Below are 27,559 nucleotides of genomic sequence, written 5' to 3'. Positions count from 1 at the left end.
CTGAGAGAGGACCGTGGACTATAGGATGGGGATCTGGTTCCATCAGGAGGCCAGCAGAGTGTTGGTAGTCACATCAGAACTTCGCACACTGGGGAAGGCATGGCGGAGCTTCTCCATAATGTCTTCCAAGCACAGGCTGACATCTTGGCTCTTTGACCCCACATCATCTGAGATGGAGAAGAAAGATGTGGGAAGAGAACTAGAAATTCCCTTATGAGGTCAAGGGGCTGAGGTAGGATGCTGCCGGCTGAAGGTGAACCTATAGCATTTGTATCTTCCCGGCACGATGCTTAGGTACATATGAGGTACTCGACATACATTTGTGGAATAAAATGAATGAATCAGTCAATAAGCCAATCATCCCTGACCCTAAGCTCAAAGCCATGAGGAGAAACCAGTCCCAGCCCTAGCAGAACCAGACCTGGGGCAAGACAAAGCCATGGAGGAAGGGGTTGGGAGGGGCTGGGGGAACTCACCTGCAGCTTGAGTGTCTGGAGTAGTCTGTCCCTTCTCCTGGGGGTGACTGCCTTCTGACTGCTGTGGAGAGGAAGCCAGGGACGAGCCTGCAGAGCCATTGCCATCCGATTCAGTATGTGGCTAGCAAGAGGTAAGGCATGACTTAAGTGGCTTTGCCTTCCTGACCTTACTTTGACAGACTCCCGAGCTTAGAAAGGTCCTTAGAGACATCATGCCCATCCCTTTGCCCTGGGACTTTAAGAAGCTTTTGGTGGTGCCCCAAACAGTGGTTTTCCCTTTCATGAAACTTCTTAGAATATTTAATTACTGAATACCCGCTTCCTTCAACAACATGTATCAAAGGCTCCCAGTTCTTCTAAGGATACCATTGCCCTTAAATATCTCTTGCTGTCATTTCAGCTATAATTAAGCTATCTAGAACTCAATTCCCTCTGGAAATGTAGAGTTGCACACCTGATCCTTGGTTCATGACATAATATCATATGTTAAGACCTCCAGGAATTCATCTAGAGGCCATCCCTTGGAGGATCTGGGGAAGAGGCACAGTGTGGTATTACCTGGTATGGATAATGACAATAATTATTCATAAATTATTCATTTATGAAATGTTTATTATAGTCCTGGCATCATTCCAAATTGTTTAAATGTGTTATTTCATTTGACGTTCACCACAATTCCATGAAGTTGGTATATTTTTATCCCTGTTTTACACATGAGGGAACTGGGGCTTAGTGAGGCTAGGTAACTTTCCTAACATCCCACAGCCACTAATCAGCAGCACTACACTCAAACTCAGGGCTGTCTAACTCCAGAACCACACTACATCCTATACACTACCTCTCAAAGAGGAAAGCGGCAAAAAGTAACAAGTGATCCCTTCACAGCAAAAATCTTCCTCTTGCCAAGCATGTCCAAACTCGCTTCTTTCCAGCAAACATCAAAGTAGCAAAGTCAACGTTTTGGATGATTCTTTGAACTTTGTTCTTTCAATACCAGATTCAAATGGGTTGTGGGGAAGTGAGCCCTCAAAAGCCCTCCCTGTGCCCTAGGCCCCACGGTGGCTTGAGAGTAAACACACAAGGATGGAATGGAAGCTAGGTACAAGAGAATTGGCCAAGCGATGTGATATAGCAGCCCATTCCTCCCCCCAAATTTCCTGATTGCTAGCCCAGTTCTCTTTAGAAAGTCTTCTAACAGCCACCTCCCAGGAGCAAGGAGCACCTCTCCCCGGCCCACCTGTGCTCGGAGGCTGCTCTGATTCTTCCCCTGGCCCCAGACTCACTTGCAGGAGCAGCTCCCTTAAGCGCTGCAGCTGGGACTCGAGTTGCTTGTTGTGGTCTTCAAGAATCTGCATGCGTGTCTCCAGGCGGCTCTTGTGCTGCCGAAGGATCCGGGCCTCAGCCAGCAGCTCCTCATTGCGGTGGTCCTGTGCCACCTCGGCAGAGCCCTCAGCCAGGGTGGGTGCCTCAGCAGCCTCCTCATGCTGCCACTTCAGGCGCCTCAGCTCCCCCTGGAGAATCCTGCCAAGGATGGAGAAGCCAAGGCCAATGACCTTCACAGGGTATCGACTGTCCAGGGCTCAGTGGCCCCTCATACCTAGGTGTGAGCAATCTCTTTGCTCTCCCATCCCCATCCCCACCCCAGCCCCCAAGCCGTGCTTTTTTTTTTTTGGTCGCAGCATGTGGGATCCTAGCTCCCCGACCAGGGATCGAACCCATGCCCCGTGCAGTGCTGCAGCGGAAGTGTGGAGTCCCAACCACTGGACGGCCAGGGAAGTCCATCCCAGCCATGCTCTTGCTTGAATGGCCATATCCACTTCCTCTCCAACACATATATCATTTACTTTGCCATCATTAGGCCACAGAGCAGAGAGAGCTGACATTTCATATAACAAATGTCTCAGGGCTTTGATGTACTGCTTCGGGGATTAATTCTGACCTTAAAATCAGGCAGAAACACAGTCTGCAAATAAATGAGGCATTAGGGCCACTGACTCACCTACTCCATTTTTAGATTTTTAGATTCCAGGGGAAGACATAATATAAACAAAGGATCACCCATCTTTCCTCTTCTCTCTACTGCCCGCCTCTTTGACCCACTTTAAACACCCATGTTGAGTCATCAAGGAAACAGATTCCAAAGAGTTGGTCTTTGGAGGACATTACTGTTTTTTTCTTTTTTGCAACAGAATCACTCTCTCCCTAGTGTTTCCCAGGGCCTCCCCACCACTGCTCTAGTGCAGTGCTTCTCAAACTATCCATAGCAAAAAAAACAGGGGGATTTTTTTGATCCATCATGGATCAATACATGGTCTGAATGTGCATAGCTAGTACACAGCTCACGCCACACATGACTTGCTGCCCAAATTCAACAACACTCAACCTGGCCTATACCCAATTCAAAGAAGACAAGTCCACTAATTACGTGCGTGGATATTGTGGCCATGTCAAATTGCTATGAAAATTTCTAAAAGTTTACTCTCTATTTATGTATTTATCTTGTCTTGAACCAGTAACAAATACTTTGCAGATAGTCCCTGTTCTAAGGACTTGCTAATCCAAATACAGTCTGTAGGCCTGAGGCATGGGCATCCTTTAGGAGCTGGTTAGAAGTGCAGGAACTACGGCCCCACCCCAGACCTTCAAATCAGAATCTGCATTTCACCAAGCTTCCCAAGTGACTTGTATGCACACTAATGTTTGAGAATTACTTTTCTGGGGGTCGTTATTGATTCTACTACACACCCCCAAAGTGTCTTGGATGCTCCTCAGACTCCTGCTGCCCTCCATGCTTTACAGAGGTCAATGCCATCCCCATAATCTTCTTCACCTTCCCTCTTCCAGTCCTCAAATGCTCTATGCAGTATCATCCTCCTCTTATTACTTTCACTAAGTGATAAGGACCTCTTTCCATTTCCAACAACTGAAAGTTCCTTGAGGGCAGAGACATCATCTCTTCTGTATTCTCTATGTTTGCATTCTCTCTGCCTGTATCTGTTGGGTACTTGGAGATATTTGGGTTGAGTTAAAAAGATTCAAATAATTATTAGGATAGCTAGCTTTTATTGAACACTTCCAATAAGACAGACACTGGCTAACACATTATATGCCTGATCATTTGATCTTCACAAGTGACCTTAAGAGGTAGGTACTCTTATCATCATCCCCATTTTACAGATGAGGAAATGGAAGATCACAGAATATAAGTAACTTGTTCAAGGCCACATAGCTAGGATGTGGGAATTCAGGACTTGAATTAAGCCGTCTGACTCTAGAACCCACGCAGATCTGTGCCATTGCCACACCTACCGGTTCTCATCCTCTAAGTGGGCCAGGATCTTTTCGAGCTCCCCTTTGCTTTCAGTGGCCATGCTGCACGGAGCCTGCTGTCCAAAGGCTGGCTCCCGGTCTGTAATGGGGCTGGAGTGCCGCAGCAAGTACTGGTCCTCGTCTCTGTGTGGGGGTGGGGAGAGGAAAGAGGGACCCAGGCATTGAACTAAGAAACAGCTCAGGGTGTGAGTTCTCAGCTCCCACCTCAAGCCCCAGGAGACACATGCTGGAGGATTCCCTCTCTAAGATACATAGAGAGGGAAAAAGCCATGTATTCAGGTTTAAGAGGGATAAAAGTGTTCAAAGGTGGCAGGGGTCATTGTTGGGGGTAGTAGGAGAGAGTGTTTTCAGGATGCCAAGACTCCTGGGTTCTACTTATAGTGACCTGGGAAACAATGAGCAGGTCACTATAACATCTGTGATGTTCCCCCACCCCACCCCCCTTCGCTTTCCCATCCCCAGGGGAATTGTGGCCTGCCTGAGTCCCAGTTCCAGGGCTGGATTTATCCGTGTAGCCAACAATTTCTAGGTCCTCTGAGGAGGCCGGGGACCTCCCTAGAGATGAAGGGCCCCTTCTCTGGGCTATAGCACCAAGGAATCTCTCTGGCCACACTTCAGTCAAGTCCCTGGTATCTCCCCAGGGTTGATGTGGCACTAGATGGGGCATTGGCATTTTGAGCATAAGATAATGGCTCATTTCTGCAACTTTAGTTGAGGGCATATTCTTCTTCCCTCAGAGTTAGGAATAAAAGGATGGGATCTTGCAACAGAAAGGGACCTTGGCAGATGGAAGGGAGGTAGTTCATCCTTCATTACCCTGCTCAGTTGATAGAGGGCAGACTGCTTCTCTCATTAAATACTGTGCCCAGAAAGCAGACTTCCTTCCTTAGGGTGTCAGGGACCCTATCCACACACACCCCACCTCCCACTGAGGATATACCCTCCCCAAGTAGTGGTAGAAAGATCCCAAAGGAGAGCTATTCCTGGCAAATATGTATCTGTGAAAACTCACATGCTGTCGTCTGGGGACAAGCTGTCATTAAAGAAGGAGCAATTTTGACTTTCCATCTCAGCAAGCCTAGGAAGAAAGAGCAGGAACAGAAGGGAAAACAGTATGTGAAGACTGCTTTCATCTCAAGGACTGTAATCCCACAGTAGGATAATCACGTTTGGGGGGCTGTCCCAATTCCCCCTCCCCTGCCCCAAACGTTAGGCCTCGCTGGCTGCTGCAAAGCCCACTGTGCATGTTCCCCTGGCCCTGACTTCATTGTCTTTGCCCCAACTGAAAACTCCTTTCCCCCTTGGACTCCTTACAATTCCCCTCCCCAAAACCTGGTGGTACCTGCTGGCAAAATGCTCAATGCGGGAGTGTGTGTCAGCGTGTGGCAACATCGGGGAAGAAGCTGGCCTAGAAGAAAGCAGCAAAGACTCAGAAGACCAAGGACTGGGTAGCTGGGCAGCCTGTCTCCTCACCACCACCCTTCCACACCCCGCAACACCACCACCAAATTAGGGAGCTCCCAAGAGCTGATGGGAACAAGATACAGAGACTGGATTCTAGTCCGTTTCTCAGGTCAGATTCCTGGTCAGGCCCCAGCTGAACTGGCCTGTCACTAGTTGGGTTTGCCCTGGAAGACTGCCCTAGCCCATGTGAGACTCAGCCCCTTCACAGCACATCCCTAGGCTCAATGAGGATGCCTGCAGCCCCTGCTCAGCTACCGGTACTCACGTCTCACTGTAGTCAGCCTCCAGCACTGATTGCACAGGCAGATAACCTCGCTGAGGGTGTTTGCTGAAATAATGCTTTGAGCGGAATTTGTTCTTTAAGGTAGTGGCAAAGTCCCTCATGTTCTCACTGGATGTGGTCTGGGAGGAGACAAGATAGAGGGACTCACCCTAATGGGCTATTCTAGGGAGGTGTGGCCACTCCCCTGGAGCACGGACCATGACTGGTAGTCCACTCTTGTTCATATTTACCACACCTCGCTCCTAGAAAAAGATCTAGAAGGATACATGTCAAACTGTGAACACTGCTTGCCTCAGGGAAGTTAGACTTGAGGGGTGGGGAACGCACTGAGGAGAAAAAGGGACTTTGTTTTATACTTTAAACACCTCTATATAATTTAAGTCTTTTACATGATCGTATGTTTGTTAACTTTTAAATATCTTTTACATAAATTCTAGGGATGTAGAAGATGAGCAGGAGCTAGACAATTATCAGTCTACCATCTCTAGCCAGTTTCCCATGTATGACGTTAATAATGTTTATTTTAAAATGATAATAAAAGAAAAATAAAGGTCAAGGTCACTGCTTCCATTGGGTCACACATGTTTCTGTGTCAACAGAACTTGGAGAAGAGATGACAGCTCAGGGAGATGGATTATGGAGATGGGGAGGTAAGATGGGAGAGAGCAGTGGGGGGAGCTGGGGATATGCTTGGGACGTTGGGAGAATGTGTGCGGAGAGAGGAATAAAGGAGTTTAGGGAGCAGAGTCAGCTCAGGAAGCTAAGCCTGGAGGTCTGAGTCCTGAACATAGCAGAGGAGAAATTCTGTGGCTGGAGTTCAGGGATGCTGGGCTCAGGAGGCTATGAAGGGCACAGTTTCCAATGAAAGCCCAGTTGATTTTGGGGACCCAGGTAAAGAGCATACCCCCTTTTCACGCAAGAGACTGAGTAATGAAGTTGAGCACAAACTTTGGTATTGACTAGAAGGGATGGAAGCAATGACAAGGTAGCAGGTGAAGACCAGGGGACAGAAACATTCCAGGAAGCTAAGCAGGAAAAACTAAATTGAGCGATCGAAGGCTAGTCACCTGTAACTGCCTTGCTGTCTCTATTTTTTCCTGAGACTTCTCTCTGCAGGAGTATAGTGAGTGTCTTTTAGATGGCCAAGAATGTCCTGGGGTGCTACAGCCAGCTACCGCCCCGGTGAGGGTGAGGGAGAAGCTCTGCTAGAAGGACAGCCCTGGATCCCCCAAATTGGTCAATCACCAGGCCTGTTTGGAGGATGCTCCCCAACGGAGAGCAGAATACAGTGAGCTAATGCTGGACAAAATGGATCAAGCACCCAGAAGCTGAGAGTTGCCTGCCCCTCCCGCCCAGCCCAGAGGCTCCATACCGGGGTGTAATACTCCATGATGGGATAATGAAGCTTGTTGCCCTTGCTGGCCCTGCCTGTCAGGAAGCAGGTCTGGCAGATGTCCACGTTAAATTGTTTCAGACTCCGATACCTTGGGGAAAGGAGAGGTGGTAGGAAACAGGATGCAATGTACTATAATGACCTCCCCCTCCCCCAAACATCCAAATATACACATACATTAAAAGGGCGTGAGGCATGGAACCGTAACCTCCTATACGCGGAGCACTTAACCTCCTATGCATAGCAGTGATAGAGTCCTCACTAGATAACTAGTCTTACTCCAGAGACCACAAATCTCCATGAAATCACATGCTCAGAATCCCAGGAAGTTCGGGAAGTAGCCCTGTCTCACCATCGTTTTTAAAAGGAAGGATGGGATAAACAACAAGCTCCTACTGTATAGCAGAGAGAACTATATTCAGTATCCTATGATAAACCATAATGGAAAAGAATATAAATATATATATATATGTATAACTGAATCAATTTTCTGTGCAGTAGAAATTAACACAACATTGTAAATCAACTATACTTCAATGAAAAAAATAAAAAATAAAAGGGAGGTTGGGACGGGGTAAAGAGCTCATTATATCAAATAACCTTCTAAACAAAGGTGGCCTGAAAGGGTCCAGTTTCACAGGTATGACCACCTTCCTTGGAGAAGGCACACTTTCAATATGAAAACAACTGATTCTATCAGCCGTGGGCAAGTTGGCTAAAAATTATTCCCCAAAGTTATTTATAATAATAACTCTATTATGACTGAATATAGACTAGCCCTTAAGATCCAATTCCAAAGGCTGATTGGACTGCACAGACCTAATAGCATAGCATGGTGAAATGTCTAGACTTAGAACAGTCAGAGGATCTGATATCTTATCCTGGAGCTACACTAGCCAGAAGTGTGAACTCCACCTCTGTGCCTCATTTGCTTATAAAAAGCAGGGTGGTTGTAAAGAGAGTATGTGCTAGTGCTTTAAAGTGGTAAAAACAAGCATTTTATGATGAAAGCCAAATTCAGGGTAGCGGCTACCTTTGTGGGGACAGGAGGGAAATATAATCAAGGAAACTTCAAATATATTGTTTTATATATTATATAAAATATGTATGTAATATATAAATTCGTAGATATATAAATATATTATATAATATATATAAATATATTGTAAAATATTGTTTGTTTCTTCAGCCTGGTGGTGGGTGCCCACCATGGGGCGCTGGAGCCTGCTCATACAAGCTCACGAGAGCTGGTTGTTAAAATTTCAGGAATTTTCCAAGCCAGTTGTTAAATATAGCCATTATTTAAAAATTAAATTGTATAAACTCACAATTAAGCAAATGGTATTAAAAACAAAGGTAATAAATACTCAAACTCATCACTTCTTATTTCACTATTATATCTATGCTCTCGAGGTTGTCTACATCTGTTATACCTGGTGGTGGAAATACTATAAATGGTGTGCAACTGTGTGTCTCTTCCTGACCTCCTATGGGTAGCCTGACACTGGCCACAGTGGGAGTATTTACATCATGGAAATTAGCCAATGCTATATCACGTTTCTCTTTTGCTTTCTAGAGAGTAGCACATTTGCCAGCACACCTTTTGGTGCGTAGGTGTTCTCATATGTCAGGATGCTGGGGCTTCTGGGTTCTACTTAATGCTCCCTGGGAAACAATGAACAAATTACTTCCCTTTCTGTGCTGTTCTCCCACCCCACCCCCTTTTGCTTCTCTATACATTTTTATAGGTCTGAATACTTCATAACACAACTAACAGAAAAAAATTTCATCATTTTTGAGTTTTTTAAAAGTTAAACATTCTGCAGTAGAAAGGATTATAACAGTATATAACAACATACAATAGATTAATTGTAATTATATAATTATGTAATGCCCTGTTTTGCAATATATGGTTTATATGTAACATGGCCTATTTATTATTAATATCACTCCAGCAGGTATTGCTTTCCCTACCTGAAACCTTTGATGGGGCACTGCCTACAGATAGAGCACTTGGTCTGATGCTTCACTTGTTCAGCAATGGTGACCCGATGCAGAACAGCCAGCCACACCATGGACTGGGGCTCCAAGTTGACCCATTCCAGGAACTGTGCAACTTCAATGACTGGCTTCCCAGTGCTCTAGAGAAACAAGAAGCCCAGTAGTGATGTCTGAGGCCCAGTGTCTTGTGCCCAGAATGGCAGCCCTCAGGGGAGGAGGAGAAACAGCAAGACCTGGTTGGACTCTGGGTTAGACTGTTCTCCAGAGGTGTCCACCTTCTACCCTGTCCTAGTTGACCTGGTGCCTTCCCCTCAGGACTCTGACCCTAAAAGCCCAGAGAACCCTCTGCCCTGTCGCTCCAGCCCAACAAACTCCCTTGCATCTGAGTACTTCAGATCAAAAGCCCAGCTCTCAGTCCTCCCTCCCTTCTTCCCACCGTCTGTCCCATCATTCCTCCTTTCCTCCCTCCCCAGTTCCATACTCACAAAACGGAAGCAACTACGGACGCTGGGCTCCACGTTGCTGCCCCCAAAGGCCGCCACTTCCCCCAGCTGACGGGGCACCTGAATGGCTTCATGAAGCAGGACACCAAGGTGGCGTTGGTCACACTGGCTGCCTGAGTTGGCCACTTGGCTGAAGAGGTCTGCTGGCCCCACCATAAGTCATGGCCAAGCCCGATACAGGAATGGCCAGAGAATTGGTGTGAGGAGAAAGAACAGAAAAAGAAGACAGGGAAAGAGCACATTGACTTAGCTAATGACTTTTGAAGTTGGAATACCTAAAGGTCCATCCCTGACCTTCTAGAAGTCCAGGTGTTCTAAAAGCAGCACTCCTCTGGGTTCAGAGAGAAAAAAGTGAGTCAGACACAAAGACAGAGAGCGTCAGAAAGAGAAGGGGAGAGAGGGGTGAAGACAGAGAGCAAGCTGTGTGTGAGAGCGGTGCCAGACACAGATATGACACTGCTGGGAAAACAAAGTCTCAAGAAGAAAGATGAAGGGGTGTGGGATTCAAGGGTGCCTGAATATGAGTTGCAGTCAGTCTGCCCTATCCCCTCCTGTTCATGTAGCCCATGTAGTCTGATACTGCAGTAATCTCTCAGTTATCCACACAAATGAAAAGAAACACTGGCATGGATAATCCAAAAAAAGGGTATAATTCAAAACATTTGATCATCTAAGAATTCACTCTAAATCATTGTGGAACAGACTATGGTACTTATATATTTGAGCATGGTCTATATCTGCCCTTGTGGGAACTCCCCCGTCCCACCCCAACTTTAGAAAACCTCCTCCAGAGGTTCTTGTCTGTCCGTTTCATACCTCACCTAAGGCCCAGAAATGGAACAAAACCAAAAGGCAGAGGGCCTGGGGTTTATTTCTGGATCCATTACTGACCAGCTTATAAAACCTTGGGTAAGTCATGAACCACTCTATGCTGCAGTTTCCTTACTTATAAATGGAGACTAAATCATCACTGTCCATCCCGTCTCAAAGGAACATTGGGAGAAATAAATTATATCATAGATATGAACATACTTTGAAAAGTCTTCTTCCCTGTAAATCTTTCCTAGACGGCTGTCCTCACTCTTCTGTGATCTGATATAGCACATATCCTTTGCCATTCAGATTATTCTAATTAGCACTCTAAAAAATGCTTTCTGTGTACTTCTGTATCCTCTTCTGGACTGTAAACCACTTGAGGCAGGGACCATGTCTAACTGGACCTTGTACTCACCACATGTAGCACAGTGGTCAACGCACATTAAACACTTGACACTAATGATGCTGTTGCAGAAAAATGCAAAATGCTGTACAAAAGATGGAGGATGGAGGGGAAAGCAAAGGTACTGTACACCAGAGAGGTTCAAACCTACAGAATTGCACATAATGGGGATTATTGCACACCACCCACGTTATCACATGGGAAGTCTCCAACAGAATGTGTGACGTAGTTTTTTTTTTTATTAACGTATAGCTTTTTATTTTATTTCAGATGCCTGTGTTGATGATGCAGGTTCTCAGGAAACCCCCAAAACTATAAATGCCTTTCAAAGCTTTTGACAGTCAGGGTAAATTGAACAATTCTCAGTGATGTATTATATAGTGAAAACCATTCCATTTATAAAAACCAGCACACACCTGCCTCGTAAACAATAAAACTGTCCTCTTCCACATTTGTGTGATGTGGTTTGAGCTTCAGATTGGGAGAGGGCTAAGCCTGATAGGCCAAAGGGAAATGGAACTAGAAAGTCCAGGTCCTGGGTATCCCAGGATCCCAACTCAGATCCCTATCAAGTAATTACACCAGATCAGAAGAAACCAATGCCCTTGGAGTAACAGTGGGAATAATAACAGGACTTAGACCCATCTTGGCCTTTGGCTGTTGTGGATTCTTTGCAATAGTTTGGACCAGGAAGCATTACAAGGTAGCCTGAGTAGCCCTTTGCTGAGTCGTAAGACTCATCTTCTGCTTATCTTAGACTTTTCTTCCTCCCACCACACCTCTCCCTCCACACAACTCTACTCCAAACTTTGGAGTTGTACTCACACTGCAGTTTTTCCTTCACTTCTGTGCCACACAGGCATGCAATGCCAGTCTTAAAGGACAATGCCCGCATCTTTCCACTGCGACCACTAGGTTTAAAAGAAGAGACTGAGAATATGAATATCTATAAAGGGTTAACATCTTGGCAGTCATGTCCCTCACAGGGTTGATCCCAGCAGGGCTCTGTGCCAGACATGCCCCAAGCTGAGCTGAGTCCAAGTGCACCAGGGGAGCAATTCCTTCCCACCATGCCCACTCCAGATGTCCCACTGAATTTCACCATGGAGGCTGTCAGGACTGCAAGCCCTTACCTATCAAAAACATTGAGGAGCCAGTTGAGGCTCATGTCCACACAGAGTGGCACGTTGACAAGGATGCCTCTTTCCTCCTCCAGTCGTTCATATAAGGCAGTCAGGCAGTGAATGACCTCCACCACATCCATTACATGCTCACTGGCCTGCAGATCATGCTCATTGAAGATCTCCAGGGCTGTGGTTAAAGTTACCAGGTCCACTGGGAAGGAAAGGAGAGAAGGAGAAAGTATAGCCAAAAGTAGAACCCCAGGGACTTGACAGGAAGATATGGCCACCAGCATCACCAAATCTGGCTCAATCTCCAGACTAACCATTTGTAAGTATGAAACAAGCTTGCCCTTTACCAAGACCCTCAACCCAAGTAAGGAGAAGGCAGCAGAAGGCCCCCTAAATTAACCCCAAATGTTTCTTGACATCAGTTTCAAGAAGATGGTGGGATTTGGGTAAACTCCCAGGGGTTGAATACCATTATTTTAAACTTTCTTTGTCTTTACATGCATTTCAACTGCAAATAAGTTGGTCTGTGAACCTCATTCTGAAAACCTAGACACTGCTTATGAAGGCTCAGGTATGCCTGGGTAAATGTGACATAACTCAGGAGGATTTTTTAACTACCTCCAATGCTGGAATCAGCCTAGCCAGATAACCTGGTCCAGGAAGACTGAATGGACAGTGTCTCAGAGAAAAGACAGAAGGCACATTATATCTGCAGCCATGTTGTCCCCTAACCACTGGCATTCGCTTCAACAGTTCTTCTGCTACATTCAATAACCCCAAGATGGTGAAAGAACAAGCCTCCAGTGGCTCCAAACCATTTGCTGGGATACTTCTTGCCATAAAACACTTGCTTGATTATCCGTTTTGGGCAGGGAAGAAGGTAAAAGGAAGAGGATAGCTGTGCATTAATTTGGAAATAAGTCTGGGGGTTGGGGAAAATAGAAGGGCCCTGGAAAAATCAGGTGTCCACAGCCAGCATATCCCAGCCTTTGGAGAGTCCCCACAAAGCCAATCTACAACACTGGACAGGTGGGATGAAAGTGGTTAACAGTCAAAAGATGAGGAAGGGTAGGAGTGGGATGAAGGCTATAAGGGAAGTGTAATAGGAGACTTACGACGCAGTGCCTTCTGGACTCTGCGTAGCTTCATGGCAGTGCGGTAAGCTGAGAACTTAATGTTGTTCAGATCAGCTGCAGAGAATGGAAAGAGACCCACTCAGATCACGGAAATGCAAATTAAAACCACAACAAGATACCATGTTACACCTGCCAGATTGGCAAAAAATAAGTCTGACAATAGCAAGTGTCAGCAAAGATATGGATGAATGAGAATTGCTGGTGGAAGTGTAAACTGATACAATCACACTGGAAAACAACTTGGTATTATCTAGTAAAATTGAACATTCATATATTCTATGACCCAGCCAGCTATATATCCTAGAGCAGTGATTTTCACATGTTTTGTTTGTTTGTTTGACCAAGCAGCATAGTTCTTGTTAGCTCCAAACTAGAAATGACCGAAATGTCCATTAACAGTAGAATGGTTGAGGAACCTGTGGTATATACAATGGAACACTCCATGGCAGTGAAAATGAATGAACTATAGTCACATGCATCAACATGGGTAAAATTTACAACATAATAGTGAGTCTCTCTTGGCAGTCAAAGATAAGGCACATGAGAGTCATATTCGTAGCCTGGATAGTATCTTTCAAAGAAGCTCTAGTACACATCTATAAGCATAATTACCTAATGTGATGATAAAATCGTTCAGGGAGAGTATAGAGCTTCCAGTTGAGGGAGGTGCAGAGGGGAAAGGAAAGAAGGCTACTGGAAAAAGCACAAGCACTCACTTCCACCCTCACCTGCTTGTTGAATAGGATTCCCTTCTATTTTTTTAATTTATTTTTTATTGAGATAACATTGGTTTATAACATTTTGTAACTTTCATGTGAACAAAATTTTATTTCTACTGCTGTATACCCTACAAAGTGCTCACCACCAAGATTTAATTTCCATCTGTCACCATACAGTTGAACCCCTTTACCCATTTCAACTTCCCCCTACCCTTTCCTCTCTGGTAACCACTACTCTGTTCTCGGTATTTATGTGTTTGTTTTTGTTTTGTTCATTTATTTTGATTGTCTCTTTTTATATTCCACATATAAATGGAATCATATGGTATTTGTCTTTCTACTCATGTCACTCAGCATAATATCCTCAAGGTCCATCCGTATTGTCACATGTGGCAAGATTTCATCTTTCTTATGGCTGAGTGTGTGTGTGTGTGTGTGTGTGTGTGTGTGTGTGTGTGTGTGTGTGTGTGTGTGTGTGATCCAGCTATCCCACTTCTGGGTGTTTATTCAAAGAATATAAAAACACTAATTCAAAAGGATATATGCACTCCTATGTTCATCACAGCACTATTTACAATAGCCAAGACATGAAAAAAACCTAAGTGCCTGTAGACAGATGAATGAATAAATAGGATATGGTATATATATATATATATATATATACACACACACACACACACACACACACACACACACACACAATGGAATACTACTCCCTTATATTCTTATAGGACAAAGGCAACTGTATAGATCTCCACACTATACAGGAAACTTGAATTCTTACCTAGGGTTTGGTATAACTCAGTCATCTTGGGATGGTCCCAGCATGTGGTCTGAGCCTGGTGGCTACAAATAAAAGCATCAATAGTGCCAGGGTCTATACCACCCCCCAACCCCTCAAACACACATGCACACACCCCTCAGCAATAGGTTGGATGCAAGGAGCAACAGGATCTGAGGGTGAACCCTGAGGATCCCAAAGCACAAGGGTTCACCTTTACCAGGTAGAATCTTGAGCTCTTGAGATGAGTAGGAGGAAAAACTGGAGTGGATGGAGGAATCCCAACAGGTAAGGGGTGAGAGGGATAGATAGAAAAAAAGACAGGAAAAGGAGGGGGTGGGCAGGTGACTGACCCATTTCCGATTCAGATGGTCACTCACTTGATATAGTAGGGAACTTTATTGGGTGAAATTGCTCTTTCCCAAGGAACCTGAACAGAGGCTGGTGAGGGAGAAAAGAAAGAGAAAGAAGCTGACCACTAATGCTCTTCAAGCCCCTGGTTACTCCCCTGCTCTATCCTCTCAAAGAAGTAATTAAGCCCAAAAGGGGATGCCTGACTCTCATTGCCAGCTCTTAACAGCCCCTGAGCATGAGGTAAACACTTTTAAGGAACACACTTCTCTCCCTGACGTTTGGGTGAGGGAAGGAGAAGAGGTTGTCACTGATACCCTCATGTGCCAGAGACATGACAAGGGCATGAACAGGTGGCCTTGGCCACCCTATCTTCTCCCTGAGCTGTCTGCCATTTTATCCATTCAGCAGAAGGCAGCTGGTGTGCTGCTGTGGATATGAAGTGGACTCTACTTTCCTCATGGGGCTCAAAGCCCTTCCCCCAGAAGGTCAAGCTTCTCAGTCCTGTGGGACAATGGGGAATGGGACTGCTCACTCCTCTCTGGTGAGGAACTCTGGGAAAGGATATCTCTCTCTGCTCTGTGTCTTTAACATCCGGATGCTCCAGGAGAGGCTCAGTCACCTGGCGAACCTCCTCATTGCAGTTTCCCTGGGTACAAGAGCCCTCTGCAGGCATATCTGCATGCCAGTGATTATAATTCAATAGTTCTAATCACCATTAACATTGATTAAGTTCCTACTATGTGACAGATACTCTGCTGAATGCTCTGTGTGCATATCTAATTTTCCTATCTGTACATTCCCACTATCTCCACTGCTGCCACCCTGATCTGGGTCACCATCATCCCTCATCTAGATTGTTGCAATATGCATCCTAATAGGTCTCCTTCCTCCCACTCTTGCCCCCCAACACTCTGTTAAAACATAAGTCGGATCATGTCATCCCTCTGCTCAAATCCCTGCAATCGTTCTCCATTCCATTCAGAATAAAATCCCAAGTTCCTACCATAGCCCTCCAGGCCCTCCATGCTCTGGCCTCCTGCTCCCATTCTGACCTCTTGCTCTCTCCCCTCGTCACTCACTTCTACACTGGCCTCCTTGCTGTTCCTCAGGTATGCCCCTGCCTTAAGGTCCTGGAAGTTGTTGTTCCCTCTGCTCTTCCCTAAGATATCCACATGGCTCATTCCTTCACCTCCTTGAGGTTTCCACTCAGTTGCCTCCCTCGTTAAGTCCAGCACTCCCTAATTCACGTCTTCCCTGCTTTACTTTTTTTCCATAGCACTTGTCACCGATTGACTTTATATATATTTTACTTATTTGTTTATGGTCTGGCTTCCTCCTGTAGAATGTAAGCTCACCACGTCCAAGGATTTTTGTCTATTTTGTTCACTGATGTAGCCCCAGTACCTAGAACAGTACCTGGCCCACAGTAGGCCATCAAGAAATATTGTTGGAACAATAAAGTCATTTAATTCCCATAACTCTACCAGCTATGTAATATTTTCCCTCTTTTTACATATGGGAAAATTGAGGTTCAAAAAGGTTAAGCTATTTTTTTCAAGCTTGCAAAGATATAAAGTCGAGCAGCTGTGACTCAGATCCAGGTCTCTCTGACTCAAGAGCCTGTCCTTTTAACCACTACACTACACTGTTTTATCCTACTGCTTCTTAGATGCCAAGGTACACTCCGCTCCCACTAGGCCCCCAAGGGACAAGAGTAGACCCTCTTGGAAGGTGGCTGAGTTTCTACCAAGTGAAGCCCAGTTTGTCTCACATACAGGAGAGGAAGTGCTGTGACCCAGGCCCAAAGTCCCGGTGGGCATCCTGGAGCTGCTTAAGTCTCTCACCAACTGACACCTATGGAAAGAAGATGCAAGAAGTCAGTGGACTCATTTCAGATATCCAGGGTAGGATTTCCACATGCCTCTGGCAATCTCTGTGAATTCCCTCAAAGGCTGCCTCTTCAGTTCCAGATCCTCCCAACATTCACCCAAATCCTAGCCTTCCCATGGCACTCCCAGGGGTCAGAGAAGAGCATCCCTAATTCCAGGCCACAGACACCCTTCATCTGCCCCTGTCTACCCTGAGGGGCAGACAGGCCCCTCTCAGACCATTTTAATCACTTCCTGCAGTTTAGAGGTTGAGAAGCCTGTTTCCTAGCCCCAAATTCTCTACAACTCTTTTCCCACATAGATTCCATTTCAATGCCCCTTCACTTCCTTTGGGCCTGGGTAAGTTGCCCTCCAAGCCTAGTTATACCAAGCCTTTTCCTCATGCCTCACTCCAGGCTTCTCTTTTACCTGTAGCTGTTTCCACCGGATGTTGATCTGCTCCAGGGCCCGGGAGTTCTCCATTGACAAGTGCACATCAGAAATGGCAAGTTGATGGGCCAGATCATTCACCAACTTCACTCCATCTTTCATGGGGAAGAATTCTTCTTTGAATAGCTATAGAACCAAAACCCAAGTGCCACAGTAGGTAGAAAATAGGAAAGAGGAACCATTAGTCATTTTGTTTTAATAGCGCAACCTCAGTGCTTGCCTATTAGGGCAACAAGACTAAGGTGTGTGTGGGGTGGGGGCATTGTCCTTATCCTCTTCCTTTTCTACTCTCAGAAGACACCAGGGAAAGAGAAGCCAGTAGAAGGACAGAGGAGACTTCAGCTAAACCAGCCCCCAAATCTAGCACAGAAACTGGGACAGACTCTACTGAAGTTCAGGGCAACAATGGAGCCTCAGCAGCAGGAACACTGTCAGGGTCTGGGAGGAACATCTGGTCCCGGGGTGGACTGTAGCCACAGGAGGGGGCCTGCATACCTTAAGAGCCTGGATGTGCTCAGGAAGTGAATCAATGAAGAGATCCCCAATGGGCTCCCAAGTGGCTCGGACTCCCTCGGCCTGAGTCAGAGTCGCGCTTAATTCCTCCATTGCCCCTTGGATCTCCAACAGCTGCTCCAGAGTGCGCTCAATGTGGCGGTGCTGGTCCACACAGCGGGCTGTCAGCTTCTCCCATAGTTCACTGGCCACCGTTGCCTGCTTCCACACAAAGCGGCTAAGATTCTGGATCCGCTGTCTGGGAGAGGTATCTGCAAGGGCAGGCATGAAGTCAAGTCAGGCCAGCCAGGCAAGGATAGCCATGGAAAGACAGAGACAGATAGCCCTTTGTAAAATGTGTGTGTGTGTGCATGTACGTGTGTATATATATTCACACACACACAAATGCATTTTTTCATAGTTGAGCTCCTTTTGAAGATTCAGCTTTTTAAAAAATTAAAATTTTTATTTTGAGTTCATTATAGATTCACATGCAAATATAAGAAATAATACAGAGGGACTTCCTTGGTGGCACAGTGGTTAAGAATCCGCCTGCCAATGCAGGGGACATGGGTTTGATCCCTGGTGCAGGAAGATCCCACATGCTGCGGAGCAACTAAGCCCGTGCACCACAACTACTGAGCCTGCACTCTAGAGCCCGCGGGACACAACTACTGAAGCCCACGTGCCTAGAGCCTGCGCACCGCAACGAAGAGTAGCCCCCGCTTGCCGCAGCTAGAGAAAGCCTGCACGCAGCAACAAAGACCCAATGCAGCCAAAAATAAATTTAAATAAATAAATAAATAAATAAAGCTTTCCTGTGGTCTCACATCACTTCCAGCTCCTGCCTAAATTCTTTAAAAAAGAAAGAAAGAAAGAAAGAATACAGAGATCTTATGTACCCTTTAGCAAGTTTCCCCAAATAGTAACATCTTGCAAAACTATAGTATAATATCACAACCAGGATATTGACATTGACATAATTCACCAATTTTGTTCAGACCTCCCCAATTTTACTTGTACTCATTTCTCTCTCTCTCTCTCTCTCTCTCTCTCTCTCTCTCTCTCTCTCTGTGTGTGTGTGTGTGTGTGTGTGTGTGTGTTTTGCTCTATGCGATTTTATCACATGTGTAGGTTCATGGACCCACCACCACAGTCAGGAGACCATACTAGTGTTTTCCACTTATTATATCATGAGGATTTCCTCATATTCTTAAAAAATGGGCAAGGTAAAGAGTGAGTAAAATATTTAAGATGTGTAGTGAGACAAATCATTGAGTCCTATTCACATGACCTTGGAATGCGATTTTGCATTAGTGTCTGCTGCCCACTTCCTTCCGAAAAAGGGAGGTATTTTATGAAGACCCAACAAACGAGAGGTTAGTATAATTTGCCCAGCCTTTCCACCTAGGCTCCTAAATTGTAAGTTTCCTCTTCCTCCCTCAGACCTCCCCTCAGAAGTATATTCAGAGCCCCCAAACTCCAGACTAATTGGAATTGTCCTGCTCTCTTGAGCTCGTTCTATCTGAGGCCCATTGGACAGTAAATTGAGTACTAGTTAGTACTCAGTAGGAGGGGCTCGAGGTAAACTGAGAGGGTCAACAGCATTGACAAAGGGCTGCATTAACAAAGGGTCTTTTCAGGCTATACATAACCAATCTCAGAGGGTTGAAGCCTCTTTCTGGAGAAGAGGGCGTGCTGGGCCACCACTCAGACCTGAGCACCACGGATCCCACCCTGCTGCCTTATTTAAACCTAGACCTACAGTGACCGGCTCTATTGATGAAAGAGGGCCAGAACTCACCAGGGTCAGAATTAAAGAGCCACAATCATTTTTCTTTTCAAATGCAATCACCAAACGTTTTAGAATTTTTTGAAAGGTTTTTTTTTATTTTCTGGTTGATTATATCAGTGCCACATGCCTCTCTATGTTGTAATAAAGCAGTATGCTTTTAAAGGACATACTACTACTTTTACTTACTGAGTTAGTTTAATGCATTTGAGTCTTTCTTTTTCTTTTTCATGCCTTATTAAATGGCCACACATGATGCTCCAGAGAGCTACATACAGCTTTAGGCCACACGGTCATCTCCCCTGCTCCGGGCTCTGTTCTCTTTGCTTTATCTTATAGTGTGAATCTGGCTTCTTCCCAACTTTGGACTCCCAGGAGAAAATTATCCTCCTAGGTAACAGTTGAGAAAATGAGTTTGGGGAGGGCAGGAAGGTGTTTAATGGTTCACAGCTCAAGAAGAAGATGAAAGAGGGGAAGATCACCCACCTTTGCTCTCAGAGCGAGGCTCCTCTAATTCATCAAATGGGTGCTGGGACAGGAAGGCCTGAGCTGACTCCAACACAGAGTAGATATAGGGGCCCCGAGACTTGACATCTTCCATAAAGGCCTGTGAAGTTAGCAACGTGGTCAATGGGGAAGGAAAGTCTTTCAATTGCTTTGAAATCCATCCTGCAATTGACAATCTTTCTTCTCCTCAGTGCAGCTTGATCCTTTGGCGTTATCCTGTATCTTTGGGCTACTCAGACTAAAGAAGAGCAGTCTTCTCCTTAGGCAGAAGAATAACTCTGACACTGGAAGGTCTATTTACTCTGAAATGGGTCTGTCTATGCCACAGGGTAGAGTGAAATGTGGGGATTTGGTTCTGGGAATCTTGGTTTTCTGGAAGACTCAGAGAGTCCTCTGTGAGGGGCTTAGAGAAATCAAAGCCAGGATGGGCAAGATTTATATTAAAATTTTAATTAGTTTTTTGTTGAAATATACACTAATAAGAGTATACAAATCAAAAGTGTACAGCTCAATGACTTTCCATAAAGTGATTCAATCTCTGTAACCAGTACGGAGATAAAGAAACAGAACTCCACCAGCATCCTGGAAGGCTCCCTCATGACCCCTTCTGGTCACTCTCTCATTCCCCCCCTCCCCCAAGGTAACCACTATCCTGACTTGTAACACCACCGATTAATTTTGCCCATTTTTTAACTTTATATAAATGGAATCATACAATGTGTGCTCTTGTTTGTATTTGGCTCTTTTTTCACTCAGCATATTGTCTTTAAGATGTATCTATGCTGTGGCACACATTTATAGTTTATTTTCTTGTTGTATGGTATTCCGTTCTGCATTCATCTTTTAAATTGAGATATAAATGATATATAACATTGCATAAGTTTAAGGTGCACAATATACTGATTTCAAACATTTATGTAATATGATTGCCATTAGCTAACACCTCTGTCACATCACATAATTATCATTCCTTCCGGTGCATTCTGGATTCATTTTAAGAAGCATGTTGTTATTTTCTGATTATAGAGGTAATATATGTCACAAAAATCTTAGAAATCTCAGAAAAGTATGAAGAAGAAAGTTAAAAAGAACTCTGATTTCATCACTTGGATTTAACCATTGTGAAGATTTTGATACAATTTCTTCTTCTGTTTGTATACATGTGTATACATACATACATATCTATATCGATTTTTATACAGTTGAGATCCACCTGTATATAGTTTTATATCCTGTGTTTTTTCACTTAATATTATATTATGTTCATTTTCCCATGTCCCCATTACAAATCAGCACAGAATTTTAAGGGAGGTCAATATTTGATGGGAAGAATAGAGGGGAAAGATTTGACTTATTCTCTGGAGTACTATCCACAGACCAGTAGGACTGTACACAGCTTCCTGTGACTTTAAGCATCTAAGCAGAGACTGGGCATCCATCAGTCAGGGTGTTGCAGAAGAGATCCCTTCCCGATGGAGAGGCTACACACCACGGCCTCTGTAACTCTAACCTACCGCGTGCGTCTCCTTCTCCTGTTGCACCAGGGCCACATCCCCTTGTAGGGGCAGCTGAGCTGACAATTCCTCATCCTTTTGGCTGAGCCAGTCAATAATCTCTTGGAGAGGGAGCTGAAGCTTTCCACTGTGATCTGAGAAGGCCTCTAGGCGGGCGCTGCACACAATGGTAAGACCAGTGATTTTCAATCCTCTTGTTAAGTTGCAAAACATTTTTCCCCAACAAATACATATGTGGAACCTTAATATATAAACAGATGAAAGAGGTGCTGCTCTGGTCGAAGTGGGAGGAGGCCCAGAGCCCTCCCTCTGACCCACCCACAAAGGCTCCCAAGGCACCTCCAGAGGGAGTACGGTACCAAAACACTTGGCAGACGTCAGCTAATTCAGTTGAGTGTCCAGCATCACGCTGGGAAGGGTAGCGAACTGAGCAAGGCCATTAGAGGTGACAGCTGTCTGGTTGCCCTCTTGTCCTAGAGGACCTCAAGTCATGCCAAACTGCTCATCCTCAGAGGCTTCTTGGAGGCTGCCTTCTGAGCAGAAGCGGATGCAGTAGGTGGAAAGGGCGCGTCAGGTGGCTGAGTTTGGGCACGCACGTGTGTGAGGCTGCATACAAATACAAGCAGCCCAGGGGTCCCAAAGGATGAGGACAACATAGGCTGGAAGTTTGATATATGGAAGGAGGAAAATGGGTACCGCATAATCACCTCTGCTTGCCTTCCCCCGCAAATGAGCCATGAGCTGAGGTCCAAGTGGTAGGAAGCCAGAGGCCAGCCCAGGCTGTGTGCATCCATCGAGCTCATTCCCCTCAGCCGACAGTGCTAACTAGTCCTTGCGTCCCTACCACGTGGGCCAAGCCTTTTACTACATTTTTGCTTCCACTAATTCTCAGAGCAACCTCGTGAGGTAGGCACTGCTATTACCCAGAGAGGTTAAGTAATTTGTCCAAGGTCACACAGTTAAGTCACTGGTACAGCAATGATTTGAACTCAGGTTTGTCTGATTCCAGAGCCTGCATTCTTTCAACTTCTCCACACTCTTCATCCCCGCCAGAACCCACCAGAAGCCAGGAGCTTGGTCTTTGATGATAGGAAGTAGAAAGGAAAAGTGTGGGTGGGGGGTGGGGGCGGCAGGGGTTATAGAGAAGGGTAGAGGAAAGAGGAACAACTGATACAGAAATTGCCTGCAGGCTCTTACTGATTCGCCCTTACTTTGGGGAGGCATGGGTGGGTGATAAGCAATAGACAGGAATAGAGGGATAAAAAGATGGGAAAGAGAGTAGATGAGATCTACCAAGATGGAGGACAGTTATGAGAGGAAGAGGGGGAGGCAGTAATCGTATCCTCCATTTATACATCTGAACTTATACATTTAAGTTCAGAAAGCATTTTCATATCTTATTTGAGTCCTCACAACACTGGGAGACAGTTAGGACATCTATTATTCTTCTACTCATTTTTTTTTCCTTAAAAAAATACAAACAAGTGGAAGCTAAAATTCAGAGGTTACTCAAACCAATTATGCAAGGTGACACAGCTATTCAAGACTGAGGTTCAAATCCAAGTCTCCTGACTTCTGACCCAGTGTTCTTCCCCCAGTTCCAGAGAAGGAAAAGGAGGAGAAACAGAGGGTGAGGCTGACGAGAAGGCTGAGAAGAGGATGATGAGCTACAGCAGCAAGAGGAGCCCAACACCTTCCCAGACAACTCCCTAAAGCCCCTGTTTCGAGGGGCCAGGCCTTACCGGAGGCTGTGCGACTTCTTTTTGATTTCATTCCAACACAGATTCATGGCTGGTGGTTCCAGGGGTCCAGCAGCACCAACAGACCCGTTGAATAGCTTTGGGCTTAGGTAGGGCACCCCAGCACCATCATGAGGAGGCGCAGGGGTGCTGGCAGCAGCTCTAACCTGGACAGAAACACAGGCACCTCTGTGAGCCCTGGAGTGTGCCACACCCTGGTCTGCACCAAGCCAAGCGTGGGACAAGTGTGAACAGAGGGAGAGAAGGGCTGGTTCTGGGGTGTGTTCAGGGGTGGGGGTTGAGAGGAAGGATGATTCCATGGCTCTGTTAATGGCAAGGTCCTCTCTTGGTACAGGTCGGTCACTTTTAACTGCTGACTCCTATCATTATCACTCTTATTATTGCAAATTGTGCCAGGATTACTGCCCAGATGGGACCCTAGACGTATTTGTGTTAGATAAGAGCTGCTCAGAATTGCCCAAACATAGGCAACCATGACATTCAAGGTGAGCTGCAACTCTTACTTCAGTGTCCCACAGTTTAGCCAACCTTCTAGAAAAGAAAGCTGAAGGGCTGTCCCACAAAGTTCCAGAGAAAGAGAAAGAGAGAGAGAGAGAGCAGCCAGAGAGAGCCATCAGTAGTAGATGATGTCCTACTTCCAAGTGAATCTAGGCCTTGGTGCTCCCTCTTCCTCTTCCCCGCTCACATTTTCCGCCACAGTCAGGAAGGCTGGAAAGAGTCCTAAAGAGCACTGTTCATCTTCCATGGGTTGAGAAAGGGCTAAAGCAGCGTTTTGGATCCTGATCTCCAAAGGACTCTGACCAGAGTCGACAGCTAAGAGGACCAGCCGTGGAGCCTGCCAAAGTCTCGCCTTGGGCCATCAAGTTCAGAGCCCGTCACTTGCTCACCCCGTAGGGTATTGTGGGGTTTGGGGGAGTGTGGGTTGTGCCAAGTAGCCCTTCAGGAGTTAGCTACCTTCAACACAGTGCCAAACCTGCGCAGTCAGGGGCAGAAGCGGGTGGAGAGCAGGGGAGTGTGGAGAGGAAATCTCAGCCTCGGGAAACCCACCTGCCTGCCTGCCTGTCTACCTCCTCACCTCCTGTGGAAAGCACACGGTCCTGGTGGCTGAACCTCCTCTTGTCTCCCCTTGCCCCCAAACCATACCTCCTCCCCACACAAGACTCTCAGGAAGTTGGGAAACCAATCATCCCATTCAAACCACGGCTCGAAGTGCTTAACACACAGTAGGTGCTTAATAAATATCTGTTGATAAAATTAATGATGCCCAATCTATAGAATAAAAAATATTCAAGATTTAAAAAAGAACCCACAGCTCGCAGCCACACACGGAAGGAGAAGCGGGAGAGCAGCCAGGCTCTGGGGCAAAGCTCTGAGTTCAGTTGCCTTGCGTCCCTGGGAGCGGACCCTACCTGTGCCGCCTGGGGACCCAGTTGCAGGATTGGACAGCTCCATGATGATCCCTCCACACAAATCTGGACCCAGTGCCTGGTGAGCTAAAGGCAGAGTCCTGACAGGCTCGGAGCAGGCTCCCTCAGGGAGGGTGGGCAAAGCTGAGCCAGGCCAGGAGGCGGGATCTGTCACCCTGTTTGTTTACTGACCCCCCAGGAATCCAGAGGGGGCGGCTATGTCAGGACTCCAGACGGTGAATCAGGGCTTTGTCCCTGGGGAATTCCGGCTCACTCCCAACTGGGCCCGCCACACCGGGGCCAGGAGGGCCCTCCCAGACTGGCAAGGATGGTGAGAGTGGGACTGAGCATTCCATGGTGCTGAGGAGGGGCACGAAGAGGGGAGCTTCTGTTGATTTATGTTCCCTTTCCCTGGAAGACACAAAGGACTCACTCTGCCTCCACCCCCACCCCCTGAGGTGAAGGAAAGGATCAGACTGCTTTGGTGACAAACCTCTGGTAAGCAATTTCCCCAAGGTCTGGAAGGACAATGAGCTTGGTGATAAGCCTTGTCCTTGACTAAGTAAGCCTCCTCAGAGGCAGTGAGAGATGTGTGTGGCACACCTGGGGACAGAGCTGTGGTTGGGAAGGTGGGCAGCAGAAGACTGACCCAAGCCCACAGTGAAAATGAGAGAAGAGGGAGAGCCTTGTCCCCACAGACTTCCGCCTGCACTCTAAGGCCAGGGGGAGATGGATGGTCAATGGGCAATCCCCCCTGGACTTTTGCAGGGTGGGGAGAGGGCAAGAAGGAACCCAGAAACTCCATGCAGGGATCCAGCGCCAGAGAGGCTCCTGTGCCCTGCCTGTGCTGTCATAGGTCCCTGGCTTGAGGGGCAGGGCCCCTTCTGGAGGTGGCCACTCTTCTCCTTTGCCAGCAGACTTGGCTGGAGAAAGGTTAACATTCCCAAGCTGGGCCCCCACCCCTCAGCACTGAGGCAAAACACTTCATTTTGACCAAAAAGAGTTCTGTTCCAATCCTCATTTATCTCCCACAGAGTCTTCTGGGCTTTCCACAGTTCCACATTGTTTCCATGCTGAGGCCCACCTACAGGAATAGTTAGAGCAGCTGCCTGACCCTTTCTGGGACTACGGGGTAGAGCCTTGTGGGGTGGATGGGGGATGGCAGGGGACAGCAGGCCAAGAGCAGGGAGTGGCTCTAGCTCTATGTCGCAGCTTGGCTTATGCTGGGATAATTGGTCCCAAGCCAGTCTCACAGAGTTCCCCAGACTGGGAATGCCCCAGAGTTAGAAATGGCCTCTTGTGATCCAGCCACAGCCTAGTTGTCTGGTTCTGATGGAAGCACCCACGATGAGCTGGGCTCCACCCATGTTAGCCTTTCATTCCCTCCAGCCTTCTTCTCAGTTTCCTATGCCCCCATTTGGCTCCTTTACTATGCTCCATCACCCTGTTTTCCCCTCCGAGTTCCCCCTAATAATCACAAGTCCCCTGGGGCAGAGCCAGGCACACAATAGGCAAATAATGAATAATCATAGTTTTCTTTCCCTATCAATAGCCTTCTACTTCTGGCTTTTGTGGCCAAAATGTTTGCTTCTCACTCCCCACTCCCCATAGGGCTCTCTCCTTATCTCTTGAAACTTTAAGACAAAGTCAGAGCCATAGAAAAGGAAGAGAAGAAACTAGACAGTGACCGAGCAGAGGGCTTGGTCTCACCATTCTCTGTCACAAAATGAAGCCCTCAGGTCCCGTTGCCAGGTGGAGAAGTTTGGAGGGGGTGGGCAATGAGCAGGGCAAGCCTTATGGAAGGACCCATGCTTCTCAATCCCTCAACCTTCTGAAAGCCCCAGTCTGGGGAAGGGGTAGGTGCACAGGGGGACTCTCAGCTGACACTGACTTTGAGAATACGTTACAAGCAGCAAATTCTCTCTGGCTAGACATGTGAAAACAGCTTGGGAGGACCTGGGTCTTATGCCTCTCTGGACCTTGACTTTCCCTCATTATTCTCCCCCAAATGGGCTCCCCAGCACCTACATTCTCCATCCATGCCACCTCTCCATCCGTGTCGCTCTCTTCCTCCTCCCTGTATATTCAGCTGCTGTTTGCAGCTGAATAGTGACTCAGCGCTGCAGTCCATCTGTGAGATACTAAGAAACAGTACTTTCACACACTCCTGTGGCCTCTGGACCCCAAAGCATTGTAGGGCAAGCCAAAGTATGCTGATACTTCTCTCTTGTCTAGTCAGCTTTCCCTTGGACCTCCTTAATTGTCAGGAAAGGGGGCTGCCCTCTTGGGATTACTGCCTCTCACACATACTCTGACCACCTAGAACATATGCAGGTGGGCACACGCAGCACCACCACTCCACTTCTACAGGAGGAGAGAGACAGGAGAGGCCAGTATGAAACTCAGGGGAGCCTTAGTGGGGTTAACCCACTGTGAGTAAGACTAGGGACTTGAGAAGAAGAGCCAATGGAAGGAGAGGGAATATTCTGCAGGTGTGGAATATGAGGTAAGCCACAGAGAAGTCAAGACAAAGGAAGGTCCTGTCTTGTCCTTGGCTATACCCTGAAGGGTCATGCTTTTCTGGGACCTCCCTTGGGAGGTTAACATAAAACCAGCCCCCTCAGCCATTGTGGGCCCTTTGGCTTGTCCAGCTCAACACACCTCCTTTGCCCCATGCCCCCCCCATAAAAGGCCTCATGAGTGACAAGGATGGGCCAAAGGAGACCTCGTGCTGTCCAAGAGGTTTCATGTATATGGACAGTACCCCTGAGCCTTAGGAAGCATGGATACCCACAAGATCACACACAGATCATGTGTCCACCCTGTCTCCACAGGTCTTTCTTTTGCTCTCGGCCTCTTACCTGAGGCTGGGGGCAGGTGCTTCGGAGGCTGCTGCTGTGATGGAAGTGGTCAGCTGCCCGCCACTCATGACATCGTGGGAGGGTATAAGGGCATCCCTGCATGACCATAGGTTGCAT

General features: G+C 46.7%; 1 protein-coding gene across 3 annotated transcripts; it reads right to left on the bottom strand.

Moving 5' to 3' along the window:
• Positions 1–42: 42 nt before the first annotated feature.
• On the bottom strand, positions 43–27,559 carry DRP2 (dystrophin related protein 2; the record flags this gene model as incomplete). 3 transcript variants are annotated; one of them, XM_082864487.1, is made up of 22 exons in its annotated part: positions 43–167; positions 477–597; positions 1,760–1,997; positions 3,786–3,929; positions 4,819–4,884; positions 5,149–5,214; positions 5,536–5,672; positions 6,926–7,037; positions 8,921–9,087; positions 9,433–9,590; positions 11,495–11,580; positions 11,803–12,004; positions 12,918–12,992; positions 14,442–14,503; positions 14,819–14,879; positions 16,568–16,646; positions 17,090–17,236; positions 17,606–17,874; positions 19,881–20,001; positions 21,416–21,572; positions 23,158–23,321; positions 27,443–27,559. In XM_082864487.1, the coding sequence occupies 22 exons, from the start codon at positions 27,557–27,559 to the stop codon at positions 43–45; spliced, it is 2,874 nt and encodes a 957-aa protein (XP_082720613.1). The 3 variants fall into 3 exon arrangements, with proteins under 3 accessions (XP_082720613.1, XP_082720614.1, XP_082720615.1); XM_082864488.1 differs by having other exon boundaries at positions 11,495–11,599; positions 11,846–12,004; XM_082864489.1 differs by lacking the exon at positions 27,443–27,559 and adding an exon at positions 24,585–24,593.

The sequence above is a fragment of the Leucopleurus acutus genome (assembly GCF_964270905.1).
Source record: "Leucopleurus acutus genome assembly, chromosome: X".
Lineage (NCBI taxonomy): Eukaryota > Metazoa > Chordata > Mammalia > Artiodactyla > Delphinidae > Leucopleurus > Leucopleurus acutus.
Note: the sequence above shows the minus strand (reverse complement) of the source record. Positions and strands in the feature narration are given on the sequence as shown.